Genomic DNA, 14,835 nt, shown 5'->3' with positions numbered 1-14,835 from the left:
CAAGAAGATACCCTGGGTTTCGGGCAGGTTCTCTTCCAAAGTCAGATGTATTGTTGCAGACCTTAAATCATCTGCCAGCTTGAAGTTCCTTACCTGGAGGTTTATCTGATAAGAGCCAAAGTTCTGCACTAGATGCATGAAGCAACCAGAGCTCAAAATTCCCACAGGGAGAAGGATCCCCCTCAACTCTCCAACCCAACTCTAGAGTCACCGATGGGCAGGGAGCTTTTAAGAGAGAAATGCCTGCTTTAGTAGAGAGTATATCGATATTCACCACATCCTTACAGCCTTGGCATGAGAATGCATCTCCTCATACTGCTGTATTTTTTATAGGTTAGGCCAAACGCCGGGGTATTGAAGTAAGGCTACGAGACAGTTTCAGAAGCAGCTCATAAATAAGAAGTTAAGTTTTATATTTTAAGAAGAAACATTAAAGTTCCTGTCCTTGAGCTTTACAGGAAAAAACTGAAGAATATACACTCCACAGTGCTGCCAAATTCTATTAACCTGACTCTTCCCCAGCTCACCTCTGTTGTAAACCAACTTGACCTTGTGACTGTCCTGCCAGCAGAGGGGAACCAGGTGGCTGGTGCCTCTGCAATGGAGAGGGTAAAGAAAGAGGGATGATTTTACCCAGGAAGTCTAACTCTCTCTGAAACAGCTCCTTCCTTCAGCCTTCTCCTGCTCGCTTTTGTTTCCTGCCACTCTCCAGTAACTGACTGCAAGGAGAAGGGCATCCACCTCTCTTTCTTCTGCTATTTTTCTCCTCCTAATTTTTCAGTTTATGAAACCAGCTTTTGCTCAGGATGAAGGCTGGCTTGCTTCCAACGAATGAGGAACTGGAGTTATTAACTTCATAATGGCTTTGGTATCCTTGAGCACCAACCAAATGGGTCAGCTGCATGCTCCTAAGGAAAACACACCTCAGACACAGACCTGGCTGTATCAAGATGTCACAGTTGATCCCATTTTTTATGGCTTCTAGAGCGGGTACCTTCTCACTTATGTATCCTACTGCAGACACCAGAGAACTAACCAAGCCTGAATTCTTGCATGCTATTGAAATATAAGCATTAAGTCATAATTATACCTGTCTAGCACCTGTCAGGATGGTTTGATTTTTGAACTTCCAAACCAAAACACAATTAATGAGATTTTTGCAGTAGTAAAAATGACTCCCCCTTTATTGACAATCTCTGCATGTAGCTCAGCCTTGCTTCCTACTGTGTGTAAATAATAATGTGGCTATCACTGCATTTTTACTATAATTTCTAAATGCAGTTGGAGCAAATAAAATGAGAAAAGGAAGTTTACAGCACTTCACATTTTTTACATAAGGTTTCATGCTGTGTTATACACAGTGTTCATCACATTCTCCATAACTTATTTGCTGTGAGATATCTGAAATTCTTTGTCTTATCTGATCTATGATTTAAGATTCTGACCTTTTCAGCTTTCTGTAATCTCACTGCCAGCTCATTCAATATGCCTCTGTTTATAGCCTTACAGCAGGGAGACCAAGAGAAGATGGGAATTGCTTATGCACTGGAAAGACAGAAATTTCCATTTGCTAAAAATTTGTGTGTGAAAGAGGGAAGCAGAGATATAATTTCAAAAGTTTTTAAAGAATCTGAGAATACAGATGAGAAAGGGGATTAGACACCCTTTCAAACAGGACTTTGTGCTAAAAGAACGAACCCAAAAGCAATACCTTTCTGTTAATGGCAACCTGTGTGAAAAGCAATTTCAACACTAATAAAACCTGATTTTTCAGCTCCGTGGCGGGAGCAGCAGAATGGCAGCACATATCTTAGCACTTTCATCAGAATGGTTGGGAAGGCAAATGAAGCCTTTATATCTGCTACTGGAATGTTATATCAGCTTGCCTCAAGTTCTGCTCCCCCGCTGCCTAGGCAGGTTGCAGAATGAGCTCTAGGGATGCTAATTTGTGCTGGAGAATAGCTGCTAAATTATTCAGGGTACTAAAGACAAGGCCTGAATGTGGATTGCAGAAGACCCTGATGACATAGAGTGATGGCAATAAAATGACAAATGAAATTCAGAGTAGATAAATTTAAAGTGAGACACCTGGGGGAAACCCCAGTTTTGAATTTTCATACACTGTGCTGAGTTCTGAGTTGACTACTGCTACTTGGAAATGAGATCTTGCCATTGGAATATAAAATTTTATGGACGTGTCAGATTTGTGCTCAGAACTACTCAGAAAAATCCAAGACTGAATTCTAGGAAATATTATGAAAATAAAAGTAAACAACACATAAAACACCACTCATATTCATTTCCTATGAATCCTTAGTGAGTTCGTGTGTTGAGTACTGTGGGCAGCTGTGGTCACCCCATCTCCAAAGAAAGATGGAGCAGAATGAGAAATGCTGCAGGCAAGCTCAAGCAGGATAATCAAAGACATGGACACTTACTAAACAGTCCTATACTCTTGCGCCTGCTATGGACAGAGTGGAGAGAGATAGAAAATATAGAGAATCACAAAATCAGGAGTTGCATGAAGATGAGCAGGGACTTGTTGTCCAGTATCTCTCCAAATTTAACAACTAGGTGTGCTTCAATGAACCTAGGTGTCCAACTTGAAGCAATCAAAAAGTGGTAGTTTCTTGTTGTGTTCACTTTAACTTCATAGTAAACTAAAAGGTTAATATTTAAATTCAAGGAGCAACTGAGCAAATTCAAAGAAGGCAAGAAGTCTATGAAAAGCCCTTTAAATTCCAGGATGATAAATTTGGTCAATAATTCCTTGACCTTAAAATGATTGGCAGCTAGTAGACAAATTGTCATACATAAAAACACATACATATATATATATACACATTTAGACAGACATGCTTTCCTGCACAAATATATACATACAGTTACAAGAAGACACTCAGACCTCTATCAGAGACAGGATATGGTTCTACTTGGCCCTAGGTGAACTCCTCCAAAACCTGTTTTTAATGTAGATCTTTACTGTTTTGGTCATGGGATGATGTTGGCAGAGGGAGATTTCTCAGTTACAGAAGTCACTGTAACCTTCAGTTCATCCAGTGATCATGGTAACATAGCAGATAAATTAGACCCTACAGATACAATTAATCTGCTTTAGATTTCTTTAGTTTACCTTCCTTTGTAGAACACAGAAATAAAAAGACACATTAGTATGTCTAAGTTTAAGTAGGTGTTTCAGGAAATGAATCAGCCTCTACTAGTGCCTACATTTCCCAAGTCTGGGACAATTATAAGTCAACAAGAGAGTGTATTTTGCCCAGGAGTACCAGAAATACATATTTCCTACATATTAATTCCTTCAGATACTTATTTTGTGATTTATTTAAATAGATTTATATGTAGTATAAACAATGTTGACTGATAAATCCTGCTTGGAGTTTATAAATAAAGATGCATCTTTAAAACAAAATCTGGCAAAGACAAGCCTGTCTCAGACCTAGGAGAAGTTTAAATTCAGCTCACATTCTGCTGAGCTAGCTGCCCAGCTGATCCAAACAGAAGATGAAGCATCCTGTGATTGTTTATCTAAACCTAACATAAATGGCAGTTAATTTGTTTGCCACTTAATTCTCATAAGCACAAAGCTGAGTAAACTCATGGTTGTGCCATTTAGATGGCCAATGATGAATCCACAACCCAAAGTCGTGGTCACCATACGACTCACTACTGGGGTAGGTGGCCATAGCTCCCGCATAACCCATCAGTTCGTGTCTTCTTTGCATGGACAGTAGGATGCTTGGAGCAGGCTAGGGTATCTTCCAGCTCCGGGATAGCCACAGAAACGAAGTGCTTGTGTAAGCACATCAGAAGTCAAAGAAGTCCTTACATTAAAAAAACCCTCAAAACAAGGGCAGTTGTAAAGCTGGGCTCTCTCTGTCTGCAAATCCAAAGCATGTGGGCCTAGCATGTAGGGATCAATCCAAACTGTGCGTAAGTGGCCAGCATAAGTGGCAGATTTTGACAGACATCAGGTGTTTGCACACATGGGCATGCAGACACACACACACACACACACACACACCAACCCCACTGCTCCCTGGAACCATACCTGGGCTGTGCAGCATTAAAGTCTTCCAAAACATTCATGCTGTCTTGGCAGTGTTTATTTTGCTGAAGTTCAACAGGTGAAGGCCAGGTGTAAGGTTCTGCACCCGGATTGGGGCAATCCCAAGCACAAATACAGGCTGGGCAGAGAATGGATGGGAGCAAGCCCTGAGGAGAAGGACTTGGGGCTGCTGATGAATGAGCTCAACACAAGCCAGCAATGTGCCCACAAAACCATCCATATCCTGGGCTGCATCAATGCAGTGTGGCCAGCAGATCCAAGGATGTGATTCTGCCTCTCTAGTCCACTCTAATGAGACCCCACCTGGAGTGCTGCATCCACTTCTGGGGTCCTCAGCATAAGAAGGATGTGAACCTGCTGGAGCGGGTCCAGAGGAAGGCATAGCTAAGCAGATTTTTCAGAAGATCTTCACATCCATGTTTGCCCTTTGCAGTGAGCATCTCTTTGGGTCTCTGATGCTCTCAAGCCTCTCCCATTTATTTCCTATTTCTTTGCTACCTCTCTCATTAAAGTGACTTTGATTATCACCTTTCTACAGAGGGTCCCCAGATCTGCTCTCAGTCCTCAAATCTCCCCCTCTAATCTCTGTTGCATCTTCAAATATTTCTAGACCTATCCACTTGAAAGCCTTAATTCCATTTCAAGCAAAGTCTTTTCAAAAGTGAAATCCTGCCCCCTCATTCTCTGGCACAGTTGAGGTTCTACCTTCTCAAAAGTATATTTGGGAATTGTTTACCCCTATTTATGAACAGAGGGGAAAGACACATTTCCGGGATCAGACTCTTCTTACACCATCATAAATGTCCAAAGCAAGCCAGATGCTCGCGCCCTGAAAGTGCATTTGCCTCCATCACCCCTAAGGAGGTCCCCAGGGGTTGCCTGAGGACATTGGCTGCCAGCTGACCTCTACTTATGTGAAAGGAGTCTCTTTCAATGTGTGCCACAGTGAAACAGTGAGCTGCTTACCCAGTGCACAAAACCCTGCAGTAGCTTCCTCTTCTGAGAAGGGCAGCCCTTATGTCTTCTCACTGCTACAATTTACATCACTCTGGGCTTTTACAGGATGCTGAGATTTATGGGTCATTGGCTTACCTCCATATTATCTAATCTCACTTGCTCATATTCTGAATTTTATTCAGAATGTGAGTGGCATACTCACAAATTTCTTAGGAAATGTTGAAAGGTGTCACACTTTGGATAGCGTCTAGAGGTAAAACAGAAATAAATGTGAATGAAACCTTAAAAATCCCAGCCTTCCTCCAGTCATGTATAATACAGTCCAGCAATAGAGTCTCACTCTTGCTTTTAACTGTGACATAAACTGCACATAACAGTACAATATTCTGATGTACTTCTTGAAATGTAACCATGTATGTGGGAAAAAATTATCCATCTCCTGGTGGCAAAATCAATTTCTCCTTTGGCTATGTAATAGTATTTTTCAGCAATAGACATTTATTTCACTTATCATATTGCTGTCCCTGCTTTATAACTGCTTTCAGGAAAGTGCAGGACCCAGAAACGCAGTAACATTTATTTTCCTCCTCCATCTCTCACACTGCCCTGCAGCACACGTAATTTTATGCTCAGAACTGGTGAAGATGACAGACTTTGAGTTTGCAGATCACTTGTCTCAAGTGATGCCCCCACATGTTACAAACAATGCGAGAGCAGTTTGGGTTCCTAACCATAACTCTCAAGGAGAGACACTGTTGTTTGGAGATCTGCAAGTATCTGAGGCATCTGCACAGGGTTTATGTATATGACAAAGCATCTCTTCTGAGATCTGTATCCTTCTGGAACAGCAGCTGAAGGTCCAATGGGCAACTTCAGGGCACCATAAGCAGCACTGGATTATTCTGTTTAGCAGCCTGTATTGCTCCCCAGTAGTATGAACTCACCATGCCATCTTGTCTTCCCTGTCAGGATCCAGCCTTTGGGCCCACTCAGCCAGCAGCTTCTGGGAGTTTGGTTTCAAACAATAGTGTGAGTTTATGGAGGCTGACATCTGTCTCCCAGGAACTAGTTTCCCATCAGGAACCAAGCAAGCAGTGAGATACTCCCACCACAATTTAGAGAAATCTGGAGATTACAAAGTCATCCAACCCTTTTGTTTCCTTGAAATGGTACGAGTAGCATGAAAATGGACACTTGCAGTGGGCATTTCATTGGTGGCACTGAAAGGGGCTGCAAAACATTATCTAACACAATCCTGTTGCAAGGCATATGTATAATTGTACGGGTTTTTGTCCTAATTATTAATTCACAGCCTTTCCCTCATCCCCAGTGTGGGTCACCTGGCCATAAAAGGAGACCAGGTTGGTCAGACAGGACCTGCCTTTCACAAACCCACGCTGGCTGGGCCTCATGCCTTGGTTGTCCTGTACATGCTGTATAAAAGCACTGGAGGTGATCTGCTCCTTGACCTTCCTTGGCACCAAGGCCAGGCCGACAAGCCTGTGGATCCTTCTTCCAGCCCTCCTTATAGATGGATGTCACAGTTGTCAACCTCCAGTCAACTGGGACCTCCCTGGTTAGTCAGGCTGCAGATAAATGATGGAAAGTGGCTCAGTGAGTCCTTCTGCCAGCTCCCTCAGTACACTCGGGTGGATCCCATCCAGCCCCATAGACTTTTGTGTGTCTGAGAGGTGTAGCAGGTTGCTGACCATTTCCACTTGGATTATAGGGCCTACCTTCTGTTCCTGGTCCCTGTCTCTCAGCTCAGGGGGCTGGGTATCCTAACAACTGGTCTTATTACTAAAGACGGAGGTGAAGAAGGCATAAGTATCTCAGCCTTTTCCTCATCCTTTGTCACTGTTTCCCCCCACATCCAATAAAGGATGGAGATTCTCCTTAGCCCTCCTTTTGTTGATGATGTATTTAGAGAAACATTTTTATTGTATTTTATGGCAGTAGCCAGATTAGGTTCTAGCTGGGCCCTCACCCTTCTAATTTTCTCCCTGTGTAACCTCACAAAATCCTTGTCGTCCTCCTGAGTTCACCTGCCTTTTTTTCCAAAGGTCTCTACTTTACCCTGAATTCCAGTCAAAGCTCTCTGTTCAGACAGGTTGGGGTTCTTCCCTGCTGGGTCATCTTTCAGTACATGGGGACATCTGCTCCTGTGCCTTTAGGACTTCCTTCTTGAAGAATGTCCAGCCTTCCTGGACTCCTCTGCCTTTCAGGACTGTTTCCCAAGGGACTTTGTCAACCAGGGTCCTAAACAGACCAAAATTTGCCCTCCTGACCCAAGGCAACAGTTCTGTTGACTCACACCTTACTTCTTCAAGAACTGAAAACTCTATAATTTCATGATCGTTGTGCCCAAGACAGCCTCCGACCATCACATCTCCCACCACTTCTTCTCTGTTCACAAACAACTGGTCCAGTGAGGCCCTGGTTGGGCTGCTCACCAGCTATGTCAGGAAGCTCTCTTCCACACACTCCAGGAACCTGCTTCCTCTCCACTGGATTGTATTTCCAGCAGACATCTGGTAAGTTCAAGTCCCCCATAAGGGCCAGGGCTAACAGTTGTGAGTCTTCCCCCAGATGCTTATGGAATATTTTATCTGCCTCTTCAACCTGGTTGGCTGGTTTGTAACAGACTCCCACCAAGATATTGGCCTTGTTGGCCTTTCCCATGATTCTTACTCATAAACACTTGACCTTTTCATCACTGTCGACAAACTCTGGAGAGTCAGAACTGTCCCTACCATACAGGGCTACCCCACAGCTTTCATATAGGTAGACTTCAAGAGCAAACCAGCAGTACGAGGCTGACAGTGCAGCAACAGTCTTCAAGTTCTCATTATTCCCCACAGGAGCTCAGGAGATTATCCTGACAGTTTGGGCTGGCCCTCAGTGCTGCAGGAGCAGAAATGAAGTCCAATTCAAATCAAAAGATTTGGTATTGGGCCCTAACATAATTAAACAATAAGTTATAGCAACATGATTTTCCTCCATGTACATTTTGTTAAAAAAACACAGTAGATTTTTACTATGACTTGGAACATTTTTAGTCATTTTTATGGCTATGTAGATAAAATGGAATCTTTAGTGTTTCAAAAACACAATCAATGTTTATTTGTTCTCGTAAGTAATTCATGGACCCAACAATATTCAACAAAACTTCATTTTTAACAGATCTCTTAATGAGCATCATTTTACAGAAAACCACCAACAAATAAATATATGAAAACAATTGCTTTTGACATCACAATGGTTAAACACATTAAATAATTCATTAAATTGTGCTTTACATCAATGAAAATCCCTAGGTCTACAAACTATCTTTTAAATAGGAATGAAAGTATATATGATTACTCACAATACAATCTCTTAGTAGCAGAGTTCACAAACATTATTGCACATAAACAGAAGGAAAATTCCTAAAGAATAAAGTAATTTACAGCCTATTAATTTATTCTTTCATCTTAAATATGGCAACTGATAGGAATTCTTTATTTTTTTTTTCCTCTTCCAACATTTACTTGAAATCACAGAGCTAGTGATATGGCCAAGAAGAAAGCCAAGGACATTGCAGGCTATGGAACCCATTTCCCTCCACGAAATGTAGACAAAGAAAGTATTACAGGACCCAAACTGAACGAAGTGTTACAGTGGAAACTGGGTACTTTTTCTGAGTATGCTTTTGTTACATGTAGGGAGGACACAGCCATCGACTCCAGCAGAATGACATAATTCTGATTGTTCATCCCATACATAGTTGTCCTCACCAGTCTGGAAACAAGATAATCCTTATCCCAGACCAAAAAAAAAGAATAATTCCATATGTATCAGGGGAACAGCAACAGAGGGAAGAAAAAGTGAGATACGTTTTAAAACAGCAGCACTCATAACTGATACAAGAGTGCAGGTGGGAAACAAGATCCCACTAGGGCAGAAGGAAGCATGTGCTAACGAGAAAACCAACTTTAAAAGCCTCCTGATTTAGTCATGGATGTCAAATCTGAAACATATCCAGACCCAAAGGTGATGTGACGTGCCATTTGGTTGAATGGGTATGATACAGTTATGAAGTGTGGCTCTGGATCTGACTTCCATGACTTTTTTATTCTGTATTTCTGTTTTTAGTGAATAGCAAATAACTGCTGCATGTTGGGTAGAATCCCTAGCAAGGCTATGACAGCCTCCCTACTAATACAATAGCAGTGGAAAATACCCAACATCAGAAACAGCGGGTTTTTTCTTTCTTGATGGTGAAAAAGGTTTTTACTGTCAGCACTGATGAGTGGGGAAGAGAGGACAAATTTTCATTCCTTAATAAGGCCATAAGGCCATAAGGTGAGTGCTTGAACTAGACATCAAATTATCAGGAACAAGTTCTAATGACACAGCATGTTTCTCTGTCCACTCCAAGCCTACAGTGAATTATATAACTGGAAAAGGCAGTGCTGGGAATGTGATGGGAGAGATTAGCAAGTACATCGCCATTACAAAAGACTGAGATTTTTTTCAGCACCACAGTAGCAGAAGCCAAACTGCCTTGTTTAAGCAACAAAATAATGCCAGGAAGATGGACAGAAATCTTATAGCATTGCTGCTCATGAAGCTTTACAAAGAAACATGCTGCTCCCTGATCTTATATGGGCCAGTATAATTATGGTGAAGTTTATGCTGTCAGAGCAATAAAAACCTGGAATAACAGAGATGTGAAGCAGGACCTTTCTTTTGCTTTTGCATTACATTATTTCAGGCACAGTGCCCAAGAGGAGGAAAGCTGCAGGCCTGTGTCTTAGAAATCAGCCTGAAGGTGTTTCCAAACTGCTTTATTTGTCATGTGGAAGGAAACTCTGCTAAGAAAAACAGAATTGTTGGTGCAGTGAGTTTGCTGGATCTGCTGCTGGAGCTAGGGAAGGAGGTGCCAGGTCCTTCAGTCGCAGGGCTCTGGGCAAGGTCTTAACTGCTGACTGCCCACCCGTCCCAGAAAAACCCCCGAACAACAAAAGCAACAAACCCACTCCTGCACAACCAGGGCTACTTGGCTCCAGAGGAAAAAAGAAAATCCAACAAACAACTTCAATTTTAACTAAATCCCAAGTGTTAAGGCAAATGCCGTTAACATAGATGCCGCAGCACATTAACAGCTCTTCAGGACCCTAATCTTGACTCCTGGGAAATAACTGATGAAAAAGGTTAGGCATCACATTAAGATGTTGCCAAACTATTAAAGCTAATGTAAGCCACCTATAAACTGCTTCGATTTTCCTCATTAGGCTTTGTTTTGTATCAGGCAGAAGGAACAGTCTGGAGAACAGTTGGTATGCTTAGACAGCTGAAACTGATACTTACAGTCACTGGTGAGGCTCCAGGGAAGTATTTCTGAGCACTGTCTCCTTTCCCTTGAAAAGAAAACACTGCATTTTCTAAATGAAAAATGAGGCCCCAGTTGCTGTGGGCAGCATAGAGAGGTGGCCCGCTGGGCAATGAGTAAGGTATGTGAGGAAGGGGCAACTATTTTTTTGCACTTAGGAGGAAGAGGAAGGGATGCACTACAAAACAAGAGTTGGCATTTATTTTACTTCCTTGCTTACCTTGCTCCTTAATGTGAGTGTGGCCTTGCATCTTTCTTCCCACATGGCTGGCTTCTCCCCTGCCCTTCAGGGTCTCCCCAGCACCCCGAGCTCCCTGTGCTCATGGAAACAAGAAGAGCACCTGCAAATCCTGGAGACAGGGCATCAGGTGCCAAAAGCATCCTTCCCCTCTCATGCTGTGTGGTCTCCAGCAAGATGTGGCAATGGGCACAGGAATGGGGAGATGCAAGAGTTTCCATCATTCCTGTGTCACCGACCAGAAAGCTCCTTCCCTCCACAGGGCCAGGGCCAGCCCAGCCTAAAGCCCTGGTGCCAGCAGGTAAGATGTCAGGTCACTGTGAATAACATGCACCATGCTAAAGGTGCAGTTGTGCCAGTGAGCCTTCGCTCTTCATGACCTCACTGTCCTGCAGCCAGGACACCCAGAGCGAGCTTCAGTCCTTGACTGTAAAGATTTCAATTTACGTCTCGGAAGGTTGGTGTCCATACGTGAGCGAGGTGTCTGAGCGCCTCTTCCAGGTGATGGGGATCCAAGCAGCATCGTCCAGTAGCCTAGAGAGCTTCTCACTCTCCTCTAAGGCAGACATCCCATGCTCAGACAGGAGAACAACAATCTGCAGCCCTGCCTTTTCCCTTCTGAATGTGGAGGTGGGAGAAGATGTACATGATCCATGAGTGGAAGAGGTATTAGGGACCAAAACCCACCACTACTCACCCCAGAGTAACATATTGACAATCAAACATAAAGCAGCATATTGTTAATGAACTACATTGATAATGAGGCATCATCCTGGTAGCACTCTTCACTTCTTAATGCTATTATGATATTTCATGTTCAGTGTGTTATTGTATGCATTACCTCTCAGCAGGATCGTTAGATTGTATTTTTTACATTCTGCATAGATAAGTAGCAATAGCATTTTCAGAAGAAAAGAAGATACAGCATGCACCAAAAAAAAAATCCAACTCGGAAATGAAGGGACAAACTTTCAAATTGAGCCTCTTTTTTCTGTAACACATTATTTTTTCAACCAACTGGATAGAAACCTTGAATTTTGAAAACAAGCGAGAAATGTGCATCCACATCAGGTACTCCAGTACTTCTAATTAGCAAATCTGTAAGGTAAAAGCCATTCATGCATGCAATAATATACTTTCAGCATCTTGATTTAGCAGCCATGTTGAGGCACTTAGAGAAATTTCCTCCTAATGCTTTACATTTATGCCAGAAGAAGAAGGAAAAAAAACTCTCTCAGAAGATCTATGGTGCATAGGACCCTCTTTTTAAAATTTCACTATTACGAATGGAACAACATAAAATCTTGGAATAAACAGATGCAGTTTAGCCACAAGAATGTAACATGTGGAGGAAGAACCCATTTAACCTTTTTCTAGACAAGGAAGAAAAACAGATACAGATCTCTCATCATGAAAACAATAAATTTACAAAGAATCTTCATATAGAGTAATAAATATGAAGACTTTCCACATATCCATTACGTATCCTATAAAAATGAAAGCTGATTTTTTTTCTAGCCACTACTGTAGTTAGAGAGAAAACCAATTTAAATTGTATGCACTCAGCATCAATGTATTTTAACAGACAATATCATATACCTGCCTACCTTCACAGACAATGTATCTCCAGGCTTTTACAGCAAATCTGGAAAATGTCACACCAATATTTAAGCTTTTCCTTCTCTATTTCCTCCTCCCTGGAGTTTGCTTGACCCCTTTTGTGAATGTGAAGGCAGATTTCATTGCCCCCAGCCAGATAATCTCTGCGATGTGTGCTCAGCTGCTCCACAGACCTCATTTCTCAAAGCTCGCCTTTGCCACATGCACTCAGAAAGATGGTTCCTACCTGGCTGGCTTAGTACTCTCAGCATCTGCAGGAAAATAAGCCAACCTCTCCACCATCTCACCTAATCAATCTCTGACTGCTGACCTTTGGAACAGTGCCCCAATCCAACACTTCCTATGTCTTTTTTCATCAAATTCTTCCCTTAATCAAAACACAGCATGTAGAAGTTTGAAGGGCAATGTGTGCACCTTCTCCATTTCATTCACTAGAAAGTTATGCACTACAGTTTCAATGAACAGTACGAAATAAACCAGCTCTCATGTCACAAAAGAACCAAGCCAGGTATTTTTCCCCAATTTATCATTCATGTCTGCACAAGTTTTAGTAGCTCACATTGTACAGGGTACATCTCTTAATGCAATCTCTCTCTCTCTCTCTCTCTTCAACCCATCCTCATAGATAAGACCTTTGAAGGAAGTCTTTTCCGACAGGAATCTTATTCTACTGCCATTTAATAACACTAATCAATACCTATTGAGAAAAAAATACATTCTCACTGGCAGAAACCAAGAAAAACTGAGATAAGGAGGGGGAGTTGTCAGACGTGGTCTCATTTACCAAAGCAGTAGGTCTCCGTTGGCTAATTCCCAGGTAGCCACGTTGCACAAACAATCTGATCCTCTCACTGGTTAGGCAAGATGGAGGAGCATCACCACCTTGCAACCTGACTATTATAATCTTCAGTAACAGCTACTTCTGCTGCCTCTTCCCTTGGCCACTGGTGAGCTCTCTGCTCCCGCAGCAGTCGCCGCTCCTCTCGTCTCTTTAGCCTGTTCTTCTGATGCTCCTCTTGCTTGGAGTACTGGAAGCGCTGCAGGAACAGGTCCTTTGCGTATTCGTACAGCTGCACGTCCAAGAAATTCAGCTCCTCTATCCGCTGCCGCACATCCTCGCCAATGTCCACATTGGAGGCCCGCGTGACGTTGAATTGGGTGAATGGTGAAATGAATTTCAGGTTGAATGTCCTCTCAAAGAGATACTGTGTTTTCCTCTGAAATTCCGTCAGGCCGAAGAAGGCCATGTTTTTCAGATTGTTCTTGGCGCTTTGGAGAAGAATCATATTTCTCTCACTCTCATTCATAAAAGTCAGGTTGTAGCACCCCACCAGGCTGAGGTCTGCCAGCATGCGCACCTGGCGGTTGCTGGCCAAGTTGTAGCTACAATCCATGAATTCCTGTAAACTGACTCCAGACCAGTCATCTCCTTCATAACAGGTAGGCAGCTCGTCTGGTGTCGGGCTTCTTCCATCACACATATGAAGGGATGTTTTCCACGTCGCACCCCTCTGCACATGCTTCCATTCACTCAAGTACCGTGACACTGGATCCCTCAGCATGGTGATGTAATAGAAATTCCTGAAACATAGAATTAAACACAGTTTTAAGACTTCAGTAGATTTCCCTATTTATTCTCCAATAAAAACATTACCCGCCGCTGGCACCACACCCTTCACTTTTTCCAGTGCAATGTAGGTGCTACAGGTGACTCTTTCTGAGACAGTAAAATCTTCATAAATACCATGAATAAAACACAAGGTAAATTGGGGGGGGGAGAGAGAGAGATGAAAGGAAATAAGCAGTTATCAGAGAAACGGAATTACTTTGACCTATCAACTGTTCAGTGATAGTTACTTTATATAGAAACCAGTTAACTGAAGTGTTCTCCCCTCCATGTTGAAATACTAACCGCCAGCAATATCAGAAAAAGTGTGAAAAGTGATTGAAATAATCTTGCCACTTCTCTTCTGGACTGAGACGTGCACATCTCACAAGATGCACAGGATGATAATCCCTACAGCGCTTGGTCACAATCCAAGAAAAGTATGAACAATTTCATATGGATGGTGCAAGTGCTAAAAATAACACCATGTGGAAGACTGGCATGAGCCACCTACTTAAGAAAAACCCTGTTATTAAGTGGGTTGGAGTGAAGATAATAAGAGACCAAAAATCCATTCATATGACTTAATTTTAGACAAGTGCTTGATTGAAATTAGTTATAATCGTGCAGTACAAAAGCATTTGTTGGTATAAAGATTATCATTATTCAACCTCACCTGTCAAGAATACAAAAGAGACACCAAGATATATTGATTTGAAATAGAGAAAGTAACTACAGAACTCACACTGTCAGTTCATCTTTCTGCTATTAAATTCAGTTTGTATGTCTTATTTATGGCAATCTGAAAGGGACTGCAATTAAATATGCATCAAGGAGGCTTTCACAGATTGAGGGTTTTTTACTGAGAGATGTTTTACTCAGTAATAACTCACCTGAATTATAAGGTGATAGCATAAACACAAAGCAAAACTGAAATACTTATGGTTTCTCTC

At 42.2% G+C, this 14,835-nt stretch overlaps 1 protein-coding gene across 2 annotated transcripts in view; it reads right to left on the bottom strand.

Moving 5' to 3' along the window:
* Positions 1–8,141: 8,141 nt before the first annotated feature.
* The window catches only part of HS6ST3 (heparan sulfate 6-O-sulfotransferase 3), a 292,653-nt gene continuing 285,959 nt past the window's right edge, over positions 8,142–14,835 (bottom strand). The window contains exons 2-3 of one of the 2 annotated variants that reach the window (XR_007201878.1): positions 10,639–13,857; positions 8,142–10,446 (exon numbers count right to left, since the gene is read on the bottom strand). Coding sequence is in view for 1 of the 2 variants with exons in the window: in XM_048295799.1 (XP_048151756.1) it covers positions 13,152–13,857 (706 nt within the window). In the remaining variant the exon portion in view is untranslated. Of the gene's footprint in view, positions 13,858–14,835 lie in introns of both variants that reach the window. The other variant, XM_048295799.1, reaches the window with a different exon arrangement.

This window comes from Corvus hawaiiensis, chromosome 2 (genome assembly GCF_020740725.1).
Source record: "Corvus hawaiiensis isolate bCorHaw1 chromosome 2, bCorHaw1.pri.cur, whole genome shotgun sequence".
Lineage (NCBI taxonomy): Eukaryota > Metazoa > Chordata > Aves > Passeriformes > Corvidae > Corvus > Corvus hawaiiensis.
Note: the sequence above shows the minus strand (reverse complement) of the source record. Positions and strands in the feature narration are given on the sequence as shown.